Here is a 20,670-nt window from a genome sequence, read left to right as displayed (position 1 = left end):
GACGAGTTTATCATTCCAGCATCGACACAAGAAACAATGGCTTTATTGTATAGTCTTTCACATAAAAATTTGCTAACACGCCATATTCCGATCAGTTCGCACCATATGCACCCCTATAAGTGTTTTATATTTTCTAGCATCCTTTTACAAGCATCCTGTGATGTGAATGCGCAAGATCTTGATGGATGGACTCCCCTGCATGGTGCAGCGCACTGGGGTCAATTAGAAGCTTGTAAAATGCTTGTTGAAAAATTCTGTGATATGGATATAAAGAATCATTCTGTGAGTATGATAAACTTTGCTCATTCTTATAACAATTGTGCCATCGTATTAATGATATTATATTAGCAGCTCTATTCCTAGCAAACATTGATAATAATTCTTTCTTTTTCTCACATAGTTCTGTGTATTCAACTAACTGTGCGTAACTCATTCACACATCCTATGTGATGGTATCAGAATTACAAAGAAAATTCTCGCACGACTTTTGCGTGACACAAATAGAGCACATGTAAATAGCAATTTTGAATACTTTTACTATTTGTTTATCAGGGACAAACTGCATTCGATGTTGCGGATCCAGATATATTGAACGATTTAGAGGAATTGAAACAGAAACAAAAAACACTGATGAAGGATCACCAAGGAAAGTCGTCTTCAATGAAACGGTAAGTTTTGTTATTTTCTATCTGATTCCCTTCCAAGATCTTGATATTTGATTAAAAAGAATAAAAAACAATCGTTTGTAAAATATCTGATTTCAATCAGTCGTAATCAAGTTGTAATAGTGCTGTAGTAGTTTACACTGTTACAACCTTGGATAACGTGGTTTTGTACACCTGATAAGTCGATGTCTTTTTTTTTGGCATGACAGCAAGTAAAACGAGTAATATCACTCTAACAACCTGACATACAGATTAATATAGGATTAAGCTGTGTTACTGTGGCCAATATCTCAAAAACCCTAACATCAATCTCACACGTATAACTTGATAATCTGCAGAGAATTCACGAATGATGAAAATCCAGTGGTCACTCAAGAAGGCTCGGATATCTTTGACAGAAAAACTCCAGCCAAGGTACTGAGAGTTGAAGTAAAAATTCAATCCGACAAAGAAGATTCTGGTTCCACTACAAACAGTGACGTTGGTGAGTTGATATCTTACATTATATTTATTTTTAGAAATGCCTCGTTAATTCGATTGTTGACAACCGTATTTTACTGACTGCAAAAGTCTAAGATGAAATTAATATTAGAAGCAAAGCCGATTAAACTTATATAATTTTTAATAACTCAAAATTGGCAGAAAGCTTACATCCTATACATGGTATGCCTGGACGTATGATTCTATTATCTAGCTTCAAAGCCGTTTAGGCAACATTCGTTTGACGTAGCCCTTTGTAAGGCACTTAAATCTAAAACGTTACGTAGTTGATGCCTATTAATGCCTCAAACTTTGGAAAAATGGTAGAAATAGCGATGATAACTCAATTCCATTTAGTGTATCACCTCCATTCCAACAGTTGGAGTGCATGTCTCGTATACACCTTTTTATCACTATTGAAGCAATTACTATAGCCAGCAACGTCGTATCGGTTTGTTTGAAAGTCATATGCCTTGATTGCAACCAGTCTCCGAGAGACCATTTTTCGAAAATTTATTACTCTGAAACAATTGTTGGATATAGTACTGTGATTTTTGCTGCTATCCTTTGCTGCTAAAGTACATCGATCACTTTGCTTTCGATAGAGATCATAATTGTGATAATTGTAGAGATGTTTTTCCCCTAGACATTGTGTACATTCAGATACAGGCATTTAATATCTATCATGCAAAGGAACATTACCTCATCAAACTTTTTATTGATTGCGTATCTTAGCTGAACTTACTGAATTTTGGAGATTATTGCAATAGCAAGAAGACGGGGAAATTTTCAGATCAACTTCTTCGTTTCCACTATAATTTTGTTAGTGCTTAACACAATTTTAACCCTCCCGATTTCACTGTATGATATTTCTTTGTTAATTGGAAAATACCTTTCGAAATTTTCCTCAAATTTAAAGTTAAAGAAGTTAGCTTTTTAAAAGTAATTTCAATTCCTTTTTAAAATTGCTGCGAGGATAGAAGGTCAAGTCGAAACGGACATGGAAGCGAGTGATGGTGAAGGTGATTCTGAGACTAGCTCTCAAACTCACTCTTCCACCAATTCTGACCACTCTAATAAATCCAACCAATCCGACCACTCTGCATGTTTGACAGATGACGGTGAGTCCCTTGGTCACTGTGAAACCAATCTGTAACTGGATCAGATCATATTATGAATCTCATTAAACATGTGCATGTTGTAAATAGTTAATTCAAGTTTTTTGACAAAATTGATATTTATGTATATTGTTCACGTATTTCAGTTGTTAATAAAAATTCACCAGGCACTACTATTACCGTCATCACAGACAGTTAAGAGTTACTAAAACTTTACAAGTTCTAGTGATCAAACAGTTCTATTACTACAGTGGCAAATCGACATTTGTTTATCATTGTCTTTGAAACTTGTTGAATATGGCGCTGCGTTAAAAAAAAAATGAATCTCTTATTTCTCTTGCCTTTACTGACAATGAGTAAGGTTTTCAAATTTCCCATTATCAATTGCGAGTTGGTAATGATCAGCATACTTTTGAAATTTTCTAATATTACACGATTCGTTATTTGCCTCATAATGACTTTTACTCGTACAATTTTACAGGCTCATTAATTCTTTACTGAGTATTGGCGATGTGTTATAAAATATCACACTACTTATTCACTGTAAACTCGAGACTATTTCGCGCCTACAGTCTTCACGTGATCAATCTCTCAACCGTTAGTTAATGCTCAGTTCGTTATCCGACTAGCCGTTATTACTGTAAGAACTGGAGATGTGAAAGTGGACCAACACCAGCGAGAATTTGTAGATTTCCCAACAGCAAACACTATTATTTTTCAATGACGCACTGTTTATTGCTAATTGAATAATTTACTATTTATTACCTACCTATGATTATAAATTAAATGGAACGTGCTGTGGTAACACGGAATATCTTTCTGCACTGGAAAAGCATGGCGTGGATCACGTAATAATTGTTACCAGTCAATCGTGACGGAAACTGAGAGCTTGAAGTACAATAAAATGGAACAGCGTACTGCTTATTGATAGTAAAGAATGATCGGCCTCTGTACAGTCTTTATATTGTAAATAAGTTTATCAGAAGTTACTAATTGCAAAACTTTTATTGCAATATAATCATCATTTTACCGTGTTTCACAGTGATTGTATGTGTCGCATGATGAACGTGGTTGTACGTAATCCCTCGAATACATTTGTACTTACCTTTGATTCAGGCTTGATAATCTGTAATGTTGAAAAATATTTACAGAGAAGAAGAACAGAGTGAACAGGGATGAAACTGCAGCAGTGCTTCCCTCATCACCAACGGAAACCAATAAAGTTCCTATTCAGGTGAGATTATTTATGTTATCAAATCGCCTTATTAGGGGTAATTTTATTAGCAAAATTGACTACGTGTTCAATTAATTTTAAAAGCTTTGACAGTGGATAGTGTACGTCTAGTGATTCGCAACGGTTTGAATCAATCGATGTTTTATGTGATAAAAAGGAAGAAAGTAAAATGAATTAATCGAAGGAAAAAATTCGTGGTAGTAATTTAAAAAATTCACTCATAAAGAATAACAATGACAATATAGCGTTAAAAAGATAACTATGAAGTGGTTACCAATGAAACTACTCTGTATAAAATAACTAAAGAATCTTTTCAATATATTTGCTCCTGATCAAGAAAATTCCTAATAACATCTTGGTCTAAGGATATGCAGATTATTATGAAAAAATGTCGTATACATGACTGATCAACTGCTTTCAAAGGTGACTGAAAAATTAATTTTTTATTCCAGGCTCCAATATTGCCACCTAAACAACAGACTGATAATAATGAAGATGGAGCCATCCCGTCCTGGCGACGCTCTGGCTCCTTTAGAAGTAGAAATCAAGAATCTGAGACGACAAATTCCATACCTACCAGTAAGTTATTCGAGAATATTTTTAAGAAGCTCTTCATAAATTTCCTGTAACTTAGTCATCAGTCACGTGCGTCAGCGGGAAAGTGAATTTTGTATAAAGATATTATTTACTGTTTAAATATTTATTTTGTGCGCGGGATATCAACTGTAAACGTTAATATCAACGGACTTTGATGTTTACATCTACAGGGATGGAGGAGAAAGAAAAACCGTCTACCAAGTCACCCAGTTCACCGAACAAAATAACCCCAGATTCAGAGGTAGTACTTAGAAGAACACACAGCTTTGAAACTGATGAAAAGTGAGTAAAAGCTTTCATATCTGCTTTGATATTTTTTCAGGTCACTCTAGCTGTAGTATTATGCAAATTTAAAAGTTTTTCAACATTCACGGGTTTCTCGGGCTTTGAAATAAAGTACCTAAAGATGTGCATCAGAAATTGTATCAGACTTTAAAATTTAAGCGCCCATGAAATGAGGAATCAAGACACTTGACTTTTTTAATTATACTTCAGTGTTGAGAAATTATTTTTATTGAGTTGATGTACGATACCTATTTTCAAAAATCTTTATTACTACAATAATTGATTATTAATCCATTCGTATGACCTTAACGGGTTCCCGAAACAAAAATATGTGGCATTCTGACTGATAAATGTACTATCGACATCGTCTGATGTTTCATATCGATAATACATTGTTTCGTACAACGAACAGAACATTTACTTGGAAATCGAAAGAGATTATATGTTTTTGTGTTCTAACAGTTGTTACTCCCGCATCTTAACATGATGTTTGCAACTAACATAAAAGTTCTGCATTTGAGACAAATAGTTTAACTTCAGTGGTGTAAAACTATAGTTTGCTTTAATTGTTCAATAAGTTTCTGCTAATGCAACTCCTTACCATTGCTGCAATGGTATATCGAGAAATCATGTGAAAACTAAACATCTCATCCACCTGTGAGCAGGTAACTGAAATGACAATCGATTAGCAAGTTTAGTACCATGGGTAGATGTTAAAAATGGCAGTAATCCAGCTGTCTCTTATCAGGATTTATTAAAAAGTTTTGGAATAATATCAAGAGATTAACTATATTAAGTGGACGAAAGAAAGTAGGCGGTGAAAAATGTCCTGCTTTTAAAAATAGCTTCTAGTCATGACTGTAGTACCGATTTAGAATTGGATTGATTTGCAAATTTTCAAATTTTCGACGATGCTGGGTTCTTTTATAAGTTTGTCCTTTACGAAGCCCAGAACTTAGTTGGCCAGTGTTAAATCAATACAATAACAAATGCTCATTGTTATTTTATCTAAAAATCCTATGTTTCTCACCACCGACGTCTTTTAATTCACTTTAAGATGGCTGCACAACTTGACTGCAGTTCAAAACTTTTTTTGCTAATTGCAAGAGTGACAGCCAACATCATCGCTATTGCTATCATCCATTGGTAGCATTCACCTTACTGATGGACTGTCATTTAAATTGCGCACTTGTAGCTGACTCCGATGTTTTGTTTCCATATTATCTCTCGGTATTTATGAAACTGGTGATATTGATTCATCATAACACAAAGTGGAAAATGCCAAATACTGGCAATTTGTCAAATTGATGTACAGTTATGATTAACTGAATCCAGTCCCAGCTGAACCAGCATCATTCTTTACAACCTCTTCCATATTTCTACGTTTTTTTTTGTGTCTATCGGTTCCACCACATTTGATTTTTTCACTTATTTCCAAAGTTCTGTGCCCGTATTTTAAAATCTTACACCGTTTTCTTCATTCCTAAGTTTCACCTCCTCCACATTACGTGACCTGTTCCCTCTTTGCATAACTGGCAAAATTTAGGAATAGCGACAAAAAGTGTTATTTTTTTTTCATATTCTCCCTGTTCTATTAAATGAAAGTATACATTATGTTCATACCAGTGTGAATGATAGAAAACTCGTTGAACATTTTATAATATGCCCTGAAATTTTGGTCAGAGGAAAGAATTAATTAGTTAATTATTTTTATCATCTTCCTTAGTCTTTTGTATTTGTTATCGAAACTTTCATGCATGGCAAGTTAGCAACCTCATAAAAAATACTGCTGAATATCTTCTCACTTTTTTGCCCTAGAAGTTAATTAGGAATATTAAATTCAAACCTGGCAATAAGTCTCATCTGTGGTTCGAATTATTGGTTTCTGTAATTCAATTACTGTAGAGTTAACATATGTATATGTAACTTTACATCGAATATTTAAAAGTAATTTCAATTATAGTAACAAATCACAGGTATGCACATTATGCACGCAGTGCCGTATATAATTTATTTTTTCTTGGTCCTTGAAAGTTAGTTTTTTTTTTCGCCATGCTTCACTATGATTAGATAAAATAGAAAAAAGGTAGATCATCACCAGCAAAAAATTTCAGTTAATACCAGATTTCCAAAAATCGCGAAGTAAATGAGAATTTTGTTACTCAGATTGAATGTTTGCCCCCAAATTTATTCCCAAGATATTTTGCAATGATAAATACTCATATTCTTAGGTTTATCTGATTATTGTTTCGATTTTGGTCTAGACGTATAAGTTTGATATGTAGAGTCTAGCTGAATTGAGATGACAAAATTGTTCAACAATCTTTTTGATCAACAGTTGGAACAGAATATTTTTAATCAACAGAAAAAAAAGTAATAAATATTCTAAACTAGAAGCTTGATGAATAAAACTCAAGTTAGTTTTCTTTATGTCTGTAAATATGTAGAGTATGTTAGATAAGGAAGAGCATAAAAATAAGAATTTTAGACTGTGATGAAAAAACAAAAATAGCGTGCCCATCGGTACTTGAATACTTTTACAAAAATCTAATGTTTAGCTACTGTAAATATATCATGTTGATTGAAAATATTCTTCTCCAATTATTGGTCAAAGAGCTTTCACTGGATCATTTTCACATGCTCAAACGGTCCACCCTTTGAGATTCTAAATTAAATTTACACATTCAGATAGTCTAAAATAAGTATGCAATGCTCGATGGATTAACCATACTTGATGGGTACATTTGGTGAAAAAGTCTTTTGTTTTTCAATTCAATTAAACTTACACGAAGTCGAGGGAAATTTGACGATGTTATTCAAAGTTACTTTAATTCGTGTGAATTCATAAAGCTGCCGAAAGTCTCCTAAAGTCAGGTGTGCGTTTCATGAAGAATGGTCAACCCCTCGGCAGCGCTTTATGTATGTTAAAATGCAAATAGTATAGAGGTGTGCATGGTGTGGCGCATGTTGTGCAGGTTCTATAAGCAGTATAAGGCACTGCAAGCTCGCATCAAGGCATCTTCTTGCCCCAGTCTCCATCGTTGCAATCCAGCTTCTCCTACTCACACCAATACTACGACTGCTCGTTCTGCGTCTCTACGCGAGACTCACAGGTATATGCGCTTGCTCTAATTTTTCTTCCTTCTTATTTCTAATATTTTTGTTTAATAAGTTAACTTTGCAGATTTAAAAAAAAAATTTTCCCATATAACACGTGCTAAGTTTACAATGGTCTGTAATTTATTGAAATATTGCTTGCGTGTTCGCCGTGTTGACTCATTTATTTTTAACATGATTCGCTTTTTATCTTAACCATTGATGTTTTGTATTGACTAATTTTTAATGCTTTCATTATACGTGAAATTTTGTTCAACTTTGAACTGAGCAATTATTAATACGAGTGATAGAATTTATTCTATTCATTGTTCCATGTATCACAGTCAAACCTATAGTACTGAAATCTTGGTTTAAATAAACTTTGAAGCAAAATCTTTATTTTCTGCTACGTCTTAGGCGGAAAGAAGTGAAACTGAACTTGGAACTGACCAGGGTGCAAACTGGATCTATGCCATCTCCTACGTCCCTACCTAACACAGCTACTACGCCGGTAACTAATACCATGTCCGCTGCAACAGGAACCATCACAACAAGTCCGGCTCCAGCCAACCAAATTCGTAGGTGTGTATTGTTTTTGTTTTCTCATGTTAATTGTAAACATTTTCTTTAATCATCCAACTTTATTTATGCGTTTCATTACGCAATACCAATACCGAGCCTGAAAATACGTGTTTGATCCTACCACTGTATGAGAAAAACATGTGGTAAAACATGCCCTGAATTGGTGTGATTATTTTGAGATAGTCGCAATGTAAATACAAGGAGTCCAAGAACGATCGAAGAGTTACTCGTGGCAGCATATACACGCATTGGTAGATGCCCCCATTAAAGATTGTGCGAGGAACAGCATCATTTAATATTTGTCCGAGGCTTTGTACAGACCTGGATAAATTGGAACACCGAGAAAAGTCAAGGAGTTACTGAAACATTTGTGAAAAGCGTTGGAAATTTAATTTAAATCTGGAATTCACTATTTAGTAATTATAGTATTGGTATTCCTAGATATTTACCTAGTGTTATTATCGTAGTATATAATATGCAAGCATTCGGTATTCTACAAGTTTTTGATCTAAAATTTTGGCAATTATCGAATCGAATCATTTGTCATAAATTTTATCATTTTGAAGATTGAGATTTCATAACATATATGATGAAAATTTCATTTTTGCATCTGTAATAGGAAGTATTTCTGATGAGTTTTTTTTAGCAAGTATAAAAAAGTACAAACAACTGAATCGATTTTGATAACTTATAATATAAACTGTGTCTATCTGACTTTGAAAGCAGAAACCATGTGATACCTATTCTGATGCACAGAAGTACTTGGTGAAATCGATTTCAAATCAGACAGGCACGTTTTATTCTCAGTCATTAAATCAATTTCTTATCTTCTATTTAAAGGAAATAAGAGTGCTCGCATCAAACTGATTCGCGAAGAAAAAAAAAAAAAAAAAAACTTGACAGTCCTATGAAGTTTCTCTTTGTAAAGCTGTGAGTGCTAGTTACAAAGAGAAGCGTCGAAATTTTGTTTTTTAAATCGTTTATTTCTTTTATTATGCTCTAAACTTCAATCGAAAACATTTATAATCCCAATAGTTTCACAATATCACCTGAATTCAGCTGGTAGATGCAAGCGTGTAGTAGAACGGTATGATCTAGTCTGTAGGTCAGGAATTACCAATGGATAAAAATTCAGATGCGCTGATATCCCTGGTACATTTGATTTGGTTAAACATTGAGCCTGTATTACCTAGGTTGAAAGTTGAGCCTTTCATTCTGTATTGATACTCAATCGTACTATGGAGCATATTGAGAAATAGTCACAAGGGCTTATTTTTGTACCTTGAAACAATAAGGTTTGTTTAACAAAAAACAAAAAAAAAAAAAAGAAAACTCTCACTCTGAAAATATACCAGACGAGTTGTTGAAATTTATATGAATTAATCATTATCCTATCTTTGATATTATATATTCCATTATGGAGGACATTGATTCACGTAAATGTATAATTGGATCGAAAACGTGAGAGCAATTGCTTGAAGGAGCCTAGGATGTTTATGCATAGATTCGACTTACAGCAAGTCTTTCACTTATATACCAGACGAGTATAGAAGTAGTTCTTTATTTTCCTAAGCATTTCGGAATTTTGGAATCACTGCTGAAATTTATTCTGTAGATTCTTTCTTTTTGCTCCCAGCAATAACCAAGTCGCTCATTCATAACTGCACATTTTTTTTTTTTCTTTGGAAAGCCTTCAATTTATCGGAACATTAATAATATCCGATGATCTGTTGAACTCTGCGACTTTTTGGAACTCTCAATTAATTCTTTGCTGTCGGATGTTGATAGCTGTGCGTAACCTAGGTAAAAGGCTCATGTACGATAATAAATATATTTGTTTTATGGGCTAGGCGCATCAGATGTGTCTATTGGTAACCCCTTTTTGAGACTATAGTCTGCATTGTTTGATGTAATGTTGTTTGGTATCACGGGGTAGCAATCATCCAGTGGACACTGCCCCATCGGGTATATCTACTCCAAATTCAACCACAGCGACTCCAGTTACTCCAACTACTCCTGGAGGAAGCAAGCTTAGTCCTGGAAATATCTTCAAGAATTTCTTCAAGTGCGTAGTAACGACTTGATTCGGAGCTCTTTTGAAATGCGTGGTTTTTTTGTTCATTATACATTCGAGTGTAAAATGCATGATTCTGTAATGCTCTATTTTACTTGTTTCAGTTTCAACGGTTTTACTTAAATACCATTTTGTATTGTACACATTAAAATTAAGTTTGTTGTGTTTTTTTTTCATTGAATCAGAAGCAGTTCATCTTGCTTTAGCTGGTTTGCAACAAAAAAAAATTGTTATTTATATTGATTTCCAGTGCAATTGTCTGTTTTTTTGAGCCAAGTGAGTGGTGTTTTCAATGCAAATTGATGAAGATGGGACGATGACAGTCTTCTAAAGAACTATTATTAGACGCTATTCTACTGCCCATGTATATATGATAATGCTTGGTAATACCCAAAATTGTACACCGATTGTACACCCTTCACACAACTTCTGATACTAGATCACCCACTCCTTACTCTCTCGCTTGTGCTTTTGACATTGTCTTCCACTTCAGTCCAGTGGACAGAGGTTTTTTCCCAAACATAAAGCTAGACTAACTTTTTTTTTCAATAAATAACAGGCACTTGAGTGTTCTATAGCGATAGATTTCGGAAAATCGTGTATAATAATGATTCTTGCAACGCATCTTGTTAACAGTGGATCCTAGAACAAAAGCAGCACCAATTTGAAAGTTCAACAGATTCTCTGTAATCCCTTTTTATTTAAAATTGTCGTACGAATCATAGATTCGTAGATGCAGCTTCCAAAAGTAGGCATCTTTATCTTAATTTAGCTATTATTGATGACTCAATATTATCACTTTAAGTTTGCATAATTTTTAATTGCTTGATATTTTTTTAGTGTAGTGAACTGCCCAATGATTTTAGATGTTTTGCAAATAAGTATACCATTTAGTTGAAACTTATGACTTATAGCATCGTTGTGGACATATTTTGAAATTTGATTTGTGACTTGAAAATTGCTCAAATTTCATGTTATTTATTACATATATATGGACCAAAACATACAGAATATATGGAATTAAATAGCGTGCCCAATTTTCCCTGAATTATTATTCCTTATTTTATCGTTTTGTACTCTCACTAATTTTGTACATTTTCATATCAGAATTAATTTTTCTTTCAGTGCTCGATATATAATACATATAAGTGTAATAATTTACTTATTCTTTATATAATAAAATAAGTTTCTAAAATGTTTCTCAATTCCAAACGCAGCCGCAACACTTTATTGAATCATTCGATTCCTTGTGCAGATCCTTTGTGCCACCAGTTCGCGATGAGGAGAGTGAAACACAAAGAAAAGCGCATGCTAAGAGGGTACGAGAAACGAGGCGTTCCACTCAGGGCGTGACATTAGATGAGATAAAGAGTGCGGAGCAACTGGTAAAGAAAAAACAGCAGCAAAACAGTGAATCACCCGCTGTAACAGCACCCTCAACACAGGTAGAATTTCCTCTTTTTCACATCACTAACAAATGTATTAAACACTCAATGAATTTTATTCCTTCTTTTAAAACGTATTTCTCGAACGAAACAATCGCCGAGTCTTCGGAAGATGAGTTTCACGATGCACTTAGTAATTTGGATATCAGTGAGACGCAATTCTCAGATATTGGCGAGTTGTCACAAAAAAACTGTGCCCACGTAACACGCAAAGCTGAGCTCTGTAATTGCAATAAATTGCATCCAGAATGGAATTACAAGTCAATTGTTAGGCGCAAATTCAATTCACCGGAGAATATTGATGACATTCTGAAAAGGCAGAATTGGAACTATAACATATCAGCTTTTTCACATAAATCAAATTCATTAGGGAAAATCGATGATAGTTCAAAGAAACAGTACGAGGAAAAACAATTAATTCAAACGGAAGCTAAGATAGGTGAAGAAATTTTAGGGAACGGAAATCGTTGCGTGATCGTCAATAAAATGATCGGGTTATTCGTAGCTCTTGCTATACCCCATGTGGTCTTTCAATCAAATCGAATATAATTAAATTAGGCTGTGATAATATAATTTGAGGGTATAAAGAAGGTGATGAATCGACTGAATAATATGATGATTAATAAATTTAAACGTAGAACTACTTTGTGCTATCTCTATTGGAAAAATCAAATTTCTGTACGTATAAATTGTGATTAAAATAAAGTTTTGCACAATTTGATTGAAGATTAGTTTACATTTTCGGAAAGAGGCTAGAAGAGAAGGTGTAAAGTATGAGCAACGATTTGTCTTCCATTTGTATAAATTTTGGAACATTTATTTTTACTTGGCATAATAAGAGTCCTGCCGCTTCTGAAATTATTATTCCTCTTTACTGGTAAAATAATAAATTAATTATTTCAACTGCATCATTCCAGATCAGTATTATTTTCATTTGATGATGATTACTGTTAGTAACACAGTTCAAAAGAAGTATAATTAATCATGTTGTACTGAGAAAAATTTATATGGTAATTCTAAGTTCTGAAAATGATTTTGTATGAAAGTGAATCTAAGAAGTATAATTCATGTATTTCATGAGTATATAAAAACAGTAAATATAGAAAAACCTTGATATGTCTGTAGTTTTTATTCGATAGCCAATTGACCTTGTAGATCATTCCTTTATTTTTCTTCGATAATTGAATTACATATCCTTAACTTCACCGAATAAACTGAAATTTGGCAGAAATATAGTGACTGGATAGGAAAACCAAGTGGTGACTGGAAAACATGCGCCATAGTATTGTTGAGGAAAAATTGGGCTTGCAGGTTTATTCAGTTTCCACGATGTTCAAATTCGTACATTCAACCTGATGGAACAAAAGGCAATCATTGTTCTGTAACTTCAGAATTACCGACTTTATAAGAATTGCGATTGAAAGGTACAATACAAAGAATTTTTAACATTGTCTTAGCGCTGAAATAAATTATAGTAACAATAAACACTCTTCCATTTAGCAAACTAAAGATGAGTTGTCCCATCTTGCAGGTAAAATTCACCCTGCAGGTAAGAGCTATATTCGGTACTCTGATTGTTAGGCAAACTTTATTATTGTAACATCCATCTATTGTTTATTGCTTAGAGAACTGAGTTGAACTTCAAACTGCGATTTCTTCGTAACGGTCAAGAGGCGCACGTATGCCACTGTCCACCTGTTCCTTTCATTCAAGTACTAAATGACTGCCAAGTTTCAGTGAAATCGATGACATTGAAATTATATGCTCCCCACGTATGCCTCGATGTAATTCATTAAAAGTCATCAATGCGTTTCATATACTGTTTTTAATAACGTTTAAGATTACCTATAATCGGATATTAGCGTTACATCGTATTACATTATCGCATTACAAAACACTGTTATCTGTATGCCTCTAACTGTTCAAAATATATTGACTTCTTTTTGAGGAAATAATCCCTGAAACGGCGTTTTAAAATCAGCAGATTATTGCCATGCTAGGTCAAGATATATATCTGACGTGTTGCCGTAAGCTCAAAAACGTCGACTTCGCACAAAATAATTCTATACAATAGCAATTGCATTTTTGCCTATGTTCTAGACAACTAACTTCTCAAAACTTCTCTACACTGATTTTCTCGCTGAACTTGAACCTATCAATAAACTAAAATCATATTTCTTAGACTTGCTGCAATCCATACGCTCGATCATATTATTCTTCCAGTATAGTGTTACAGGCAAAACCTTCATCTTTGGTGCTTATTGGAACTCTGAATTGAAATTCTTCAGCTTCTAAAAAATAAAGCTTTGAGAAATTTTCATGCTGGAACTTTACATTCACACGTATCACATTTTTAACTATTTGTATATACATATAAATCTCATAAATTCATAATTTAATGTTAATATTATCACAATACAGTTTGGTTTTTAGATAAAAATAGATGAGGTAATCATTGAAAGTTGGCAGATTTCAGCTGAAATCTTTCAGACTTCACTCCTTATTAGACACTATAACTCACGTTTGTACATAGCCATTTTTCGCAGTTTCTTTTAACCGCTACTAATGATCTCGTTATTAGTTCACAAACATATTCAGTGTTCTATTACTCTGTACAAAATTCTTATTTTATCTCATCTAACTTTGATGAACCATGGTTGATATCTGGTTGATTTTAGAATTATTCCGTGTTCAAAAAATTGGAAAAGTTTAATCCGGCAGTACATGATTACGCACCGCAACGATAATATTGCTATAAATACGAAATAACTAGCAACAGATGTCGATTCTACGTATCAATCCACGGAAGCATATGTTTATGTAACCTGAATTGTAATAGTTGCATACTGAATGTTTTGATTGAAAATATAACCAATAGCCTTTTGTCTGCCTCTGTGAAAATAAGTTTTTCCTCTGCATATCATCAAATACATTAAAATTAATATTTGAAGACAATCGCTTGATTACAATTGTTTCGCTATCGGGGGCCCAGCGGTACTTAATACAAATCCGATCCAAACTAAATAAATAATATTATCAATCATAATTCACATATTTTTTTGGTGAAAATACTCAGCCTCCAGCTTCTGTGAGCAACTCAACCTCAATCACAGCTACGATAACAACAGCTACTCCCACCACAGTATCTGCAAACAAGCCCTTCGAGGAAACCAATTTGCCTGAGAGACGGCCCTCTTGGAGGCTCAGGGTAGATAATGGAAGCAAGGTGTGTGACTCAGATATTGTCCAAGTAGAATCGGTTGTACATTGCCGCCAGCGGAGCAATTTGTGTTCATGGGTATTTCATATTCTTGGCTGGAATTACAATTGAGTATTACTGCTACATATTTTGAAACATTTTATCTTCTTTTTTTTTTCGTGCATTGTATGCATATTCTACTTGGAATTTATACATATCTACATTGTAGTTAGATTGAAAATTATGTAATGCTTATCGTAATGTTTATTGTATCGTTAATCCTATAATCGTGATTGGACATTACGACCACATTTCACAATCGACGGTAGTTTACATTAATGGCGGTGAAAAATTCTAAAAATATCTTTCCAATGTGAAAAATTTTATGTGAACAATTTTTTCCGCTGCTTCCACAATTTCGTAAGAGACAAAAAAAAAGAATTGTTGTTCAAATGGTTGGTACGTATAAAACGAAGTACATGCTGATGTTTGAAGTAAATGCCATCAACTCCTAAAGTTTATTTACCCACGTTTTTTTTTTTTTTTTATAACAGAAGGCAACTTTTATGTACCAAGAAAGAATTTAATCAATTTAGCAAAATAATGATTTTGAGCATATTTATATAAGCACCATTGTGTTTTTCGTGAGGTACTAAAATTTTATATACACATTGACAATGATTCAATTAATTTGTAAGTCGCTTGTACGTTTTACCTAGTTGACAAAGTTGAAAAGTGACCATCTGTTGTGAGCCTAGATGCCATGCTGTCGAGAAAAAAAATGTCTACCCAAAAATTTAATTACTCTCTTGAAGTACCAGCATTTACTTTGTTTGATACATACCAGCCATCGTGTTGTTTCATTAGATTTGGTTCGAGAAAATTCAGAATTGGTTCGAAGTTGCAAAAAACTTGTTAAGGGGTGAATAACTTTTTGAAGACACAATTTCAAAACAACCCCGGGTAGTTTTAGAGTTGGGACAATGATGTAAAAAAATTTAGATCAAAACTTGAGAACGATAGGATTGCATGGTACTCGAGTTGTGCGTAGTATTTAATACTGAATGGCCATACAAACACTGTTAGAGTCTATTAATGAACGTCGAATATTCAAGGTTTGTCAAATCTTTGCAACGGTTTACAGTTATTAGTTAGAATATGTGCCTACTAAATGTAGAAAAATCTCTTTTTTTTCTAAACGTGAATTTGTACTTTTCATCTATTACGTGAAAATTATACTAAGTCAAACGTGATTTTTTTTTTTATCAATCGAGCCACTTTTGAAAATGTAACCACCAATTTAACGTTCAATTTATTGCGTTCTATTCTATTCTTTGAGAAAACTACACGCTAATTTTTCAAACTTTTATTAGTTGATTGGTAGCCTGATAAATATATAATATAATTTCACATAACCATGGATCATTTTCACTGTTCGCTATCTTATTTTTCTTCTTTTTCTTTTTAATGATTTTCTTGGTAATATTTTTTCGCACTATCAAACCCTTCAAACACGAAAATAATATCAACGGTCTTTTTTTATACAAGTCGAATAACTTTCACTTTGATCATCAAACTATCGAGAATTCAGCTCAACAGAATCATGCAGCTGTTAGAAATGTTAAGGAACAAATAGCAAATGTTTAGCTTCAAAAAACGCATGAGAAACTTTTGGATTATGCATTCATTGGCGGTTAGTCTGTTACGATTATAGATAATTTTCTGATATATTCGAACGATACTTTCAAATATGACAATAATAAAAAGTGCTAACGTTTCAAATTATAAACCTTATTTCAGTTAAGCATTAATAAGACGTCTTCTCATGTGATTTTTTATTCTTGCTTTTTTTCCTTGAACCAGTTATTTAGAAACAAAAAATAAGCTATCAATATTTTTACAATATTCGATATACAAAATTCAATTTTTGGAAACGGCTAAAAATTTTTTTGTAAGCCAACAATATAATAAGTATGATAACGCCTAAAGTCTGATCTGTCTAGAATGTGAATGAATGTTACGCTGTCTTGATACAAACACTCAATTCTAGAGAAATTTACAAATGATAATCCTGATAATTTTGAGATATGTAAGTTGGAATTTATTGATTGATTACTTCTTGGTGGAAATTACAATTTTTTTTTTAAATTTTCCGTCAACAAGCTGTGATTCACACAACAAATTGGAAAGAAGGATGGAATTTCACATGAGCAGGATATTTTATGAGTGTCCAACTGTGAGTGAAGCTCGACACTTATTTTGAGACAGAGTATTGTTTACTTATTTTTAATTTTTTTATGGTAATAACTTTTTCACACACTATGTATTGGCGTAAATATCACACTAACATCATTGTTAATTAATATTATAAAAAAAAAAGATAGCGGATATCTAGTCTATAAAATCATTCGTGTGTTTCTTGATAAGTTTGATGTTCAATTTGCACGTGCAAGAAATTTGATGATAATAATTTTGTATTAATTCTTCCATTTGGTAAAGTTAATAAGATGATTATTTTTTGATCAAAAATAGATTCAGGGTATGCATGTATCATTAATTGGGTTTTCCATGAGAAAAGGAGACGGAAATTATTATTATTATTATGAAAACAATGTTTTACATGTTTAAATTGTTATTAAAAATTATTAAGAGTAGCAGTAAAGTTGAGAAAGCTGAAATGCGTTTCTTAATGGGCGTCATTCTTGTGTCATTATTTAGTATTCCAGCATTACAAGGTACCAATATCTAGGTTTCGTAGTTAAGAATAATAGTGCGATGTTAGATTGAGTAGACTGAATAAGGACATTAGTAGAGTGACGCTTTAAATAGACCTTTTATATCTTTTAAAATGACTACATTTTATTTAAATGTGACTTTGTCATCTTATGTATTTTTTTAATTGTTATGTGTAAACTTATTTATCAATCGATGAAAACATAGATAAATTCGTGGTAAACCCAATTACACTTACGCACGTTTAACATTATCACAAAAAAAATTAGTATTATGTTTTAATTCAGTCCAGGCATGCATCGACCATAAGACTTACCCTCTATTTCTTAACTGTGCATTTTAGAAAACTTATTTTTTGACAAGCATCCAGTCCAGTCGTCAAGGTATACTAGACAATATGTGATATAATAAGCATGTGATGTAAATTATGTTTTGATACACGTTTGTACCTGTACCAGATGCTTGGAAAAAAGGCTAAAATGTTTGAAGATGCATGATCTCATTGTTTTAACAAATAATTTATCTAAGTTAGCTTGATGTTGGAAAATGCAACCACCCAGTCGCTGTTATTAATTATTACATCCTAGGTAAGCGTAGTAAAATTCTTGTTATTTAAAAAAAAAGTAATTGACTGTATTTTAATTATAATTCATACCTTCTATTTGGTTATTTGCAATGTTTGAAATGTATTATTAAACTATGGTATTGAATCTTTCTTTAACTTACGTTTTGGAATACCCTAATTACAACTGTATCGCATAAGCTGTTGTTTTCGATTTTTTCTCCTACAATTTCATATAGAACTTCCGTTAACATCAGCCTCAGAATGTATTATTTAGCATTATCTGCTCAAATTAACATTCATTAATAATAACTCTTGAATTTTCCCTGTATCTAAATCAATTTTAACTTTACTTATGTTTTTTGAAAACGATCAACTTTTTTTTTTTTTTTTTATGTGCTCGCGAAAATAATGATGAGTATTCACCCTAATTGCATTAAATAATATATTACGATTTTTATTTTTTTATTTGAATATGTTACTATTCTACACTTTATCTATTCGATACTATTCTATACACGCATACACGTTTTGTTTATTGGATGGTTTATATTGTTCAATTGATTTTATTTGTATATTTTATAATTATTTTAGGTATATTAAAGATTATCCTCCAAAACATGGAATTATTTTATTTGACCTGTAATAATAATAATTATTATATTAATCACAATACCGAAGCAGCATGCAATATTTTAGTTGTTGAAGTCGCTGCTAATTCTTAATTCGCTTATATTCGAATTTAATTCCTCAGTTCCAGCTGGAAGATGCAAATAATAGAACGTCAACTGATACTACGACCGCATATATCAGAAGGCCATCCGGTGGAGCTGGTGTCCCTAGACCTAGTTCGGCGCCGGTGGAAACCATAGCAGCCAGTACTACCGATACGACAATCACTTTACCCTTAAGAAGACCTCTTAAGCCTCCGGAAGATAAAGGTGCGTTGAGAAATGATCACGATGGTTGATCAAAATTGAAAAAATAAAGTGATTAATTATTTTTGCAAACGAACTTTTCCATTATATTTTCATAACAAAATTTATATATCTTTGGATGCAAAGAAGTTGGTCAAACTTTTGTAAGAATACTCGCCTTTATTGCATTTCATATTCATTCGGTAGCATAATATATTCTGAGTTACGTCGTTTCATCATCTTATTTCAAATATAAATTTTCCCCTTATTGGTGCATGCTGTCAAAATATAATGTGATTATACTTCTAAATTTTGTTTTCACAGAACAAGACAAGGAAAATGATAGTAGAAACGCGCAAGCGACACAAGCCGTAATACAAAGGAGACGGCGGCCTAAGAGAAGATCTACCGGAGTCGTCCATGTGGATATGGATGTTAGTATTCATTTTTCTTAAGATATTACCTCATTGTTTCTAGTATAAGACGAACCCCAGTTCTGCGACAGTTTTTCAGGATCTTTTTCTTAGTTACCCGCACATCAGACGAAGATGATTTTGGCAGGTTCTGTCAATGACAAAAAACCTCTGCTTATATTTGGAACAATACGATATACGAGTACTTTGAGTAACAAAATATTTCTCCGTCTAGTCTGTATAATCTATTAATTCTCTACGTAAATTCATAATTTTTTCACGTTCAACCTGTTTATCGAACTTGACTATGCAATTGCAGTTACGTCATGTGGGGGTTCTTAATTTTTTCAGTTAATGATGTTGTATAACTCAAGGTTTTTATATTTTTAACGCCAATGCAACTATCCTTAGGTAAATATTTATTTTGGGACAAGTCCAGAGTGATCTGGCAGATTTCTGTTAGCTGTTCGTAAATCACTGCTGCTCGTATTTGACGTCAGAGTAAACATACTATTTATAATGATCCGCGTGACTACACGGATTAGAAATAGCGACAATTTTATTATAAAATTATTTCCTTACATTTAACCATCATTAGTAAAATAACAGTTTTAAACGTTTCTAATTTTCATTCCTTCGCAATTATTATTTTTTTTTTCTTTATAGGAAATTGATCCGGATCGACAAGACACATCAGCCAGTGGAGATTACGAAGATTCCAAGGTCAACCACAATGAGGTAAGCTGTGTAGTCGCACATATTTTCAACTGCGAATATATTCTCTCGTAACAAAATACAAAAGCTTATTGTAATCACGAATCACATCATATGTGTCACGTAATTTTTCATGTTTCGCACAATAATAGCCTCTTGGAAATCAATTGCATCGATAACTTTGCAATAGTAGTCGGGAAGTGAAACTTTTCTGCAAAAGAATGTTTCTAATAATGCAAAATTCATCGTGCTATTGATCATAACAAAGTGCCGTAAGATTGACCCGACCAAAACCATGAGCCTCTCAAAATTGGTTCAACTTCAAAACTATTGGTCATGCAAAAAAGAAGAAATCGAAAATCATGGTATGCAAGACACATAACTTCTGGTTAGAGCCGCCAAAGTTGTAACAAAAATGGTATCGATTCATTTCAATCAATCTACAATTGAATGGGTTACGCGCATTTCTTAATGTTCAATCAAATAGTTTTATTCCATCAGTTCTCTTTCTATTGCAATACGATTCAAAAGTATCAATACAACTTTCGATTAAACT

General features: G+C 33.0%; 1 protein-coding gene across 6 annotated transcripts in view; it reads left to right on the top strand.

Annotated features, from left to right (window-relative positions):
- Positions 1-20,670, top strand: part of LOC124176402 (protein phosphatase 1 regulatory subunit 12A) — a 46,716-nt gene that overhangs the window by 15,304 nt on the left and 10,742 nt on the right. For 2 of the 6 annotated variants that reach the window (XM_046557645.1, XM_046557644.1), the window contains exons 5-19: positions 138-282; positions 553-668; positions 1,004-1,149; positions 2,126-2,266; positions 3,415-3,497; positions 3,950-4,076; positions 4,265-4,376; positions 7,355-7,492; positions 7,893-8,057; positions 9,994-10,122; positions 11,387-11,576; positions 14,653-14,802; positions 18,825-19,011; positions 19,312-19,421; positions 20,067-20,138. In XM_046557645.1, coding sequence (XP_046413601.1) covers positions 138-282; positions 553-668; positions 1,004-1,149; positions 2,126-2,266; positions 3,415-3,497; positions 3,950-4,076; positions 4,265-4,376; positions 7,355-7,492; positions 7,893-8,057; positions 9,994-10,122; positions 11,387-11,576; positions 14,653-14,802; positions 18,825-19,011; positions 19,312-19,421; positions 20,067-20,138 — 2,011 coding nt within the window. The remainder of the gene's footprint in view (positions 1-137; positions 283-552; positions 669-1,003; positions 1,150-2,125; positions 2,267-3,414; positions 3,498-3,949; positions 4,077-4,264; positions 4,377-7,354; positions 7,493-7,892; positions 8,058-9,993; positions 10,123-11,386; positions 11,577-14,652; positions 14,803-18,824; positions 19,012-19,311; positions 19,422-20,066; positions 20,139-20,670) is intronic. The other 4 variants (XM_046557649.1, XM_046557647.1, XM_046557646.1 and 1 more) reach the window with 4 other exon arrangements.

Source organism: Neodiprion fabricii, chromosome 2 (genome assembly GCF_021155785.1).
Source record: "Neodiprion fabricii isolate iyNeoFabr1 chromosome 2, iyNeoFabr1.1, whole genome shotgun sequence".
Classification (NCBI taxonomy): domain Eukaryota; kingdom Metazoa; phylum Arthropoda; class Insecta; order Hymenoptera; family Diprionidae; genus Neodiprion; species Neodiprion fabricii.
The sequence above is the reverse complement of the archived record's forward strand: the minus strand, read 5'-3'. Positions and strand labels throughout refer to the sequence as shown.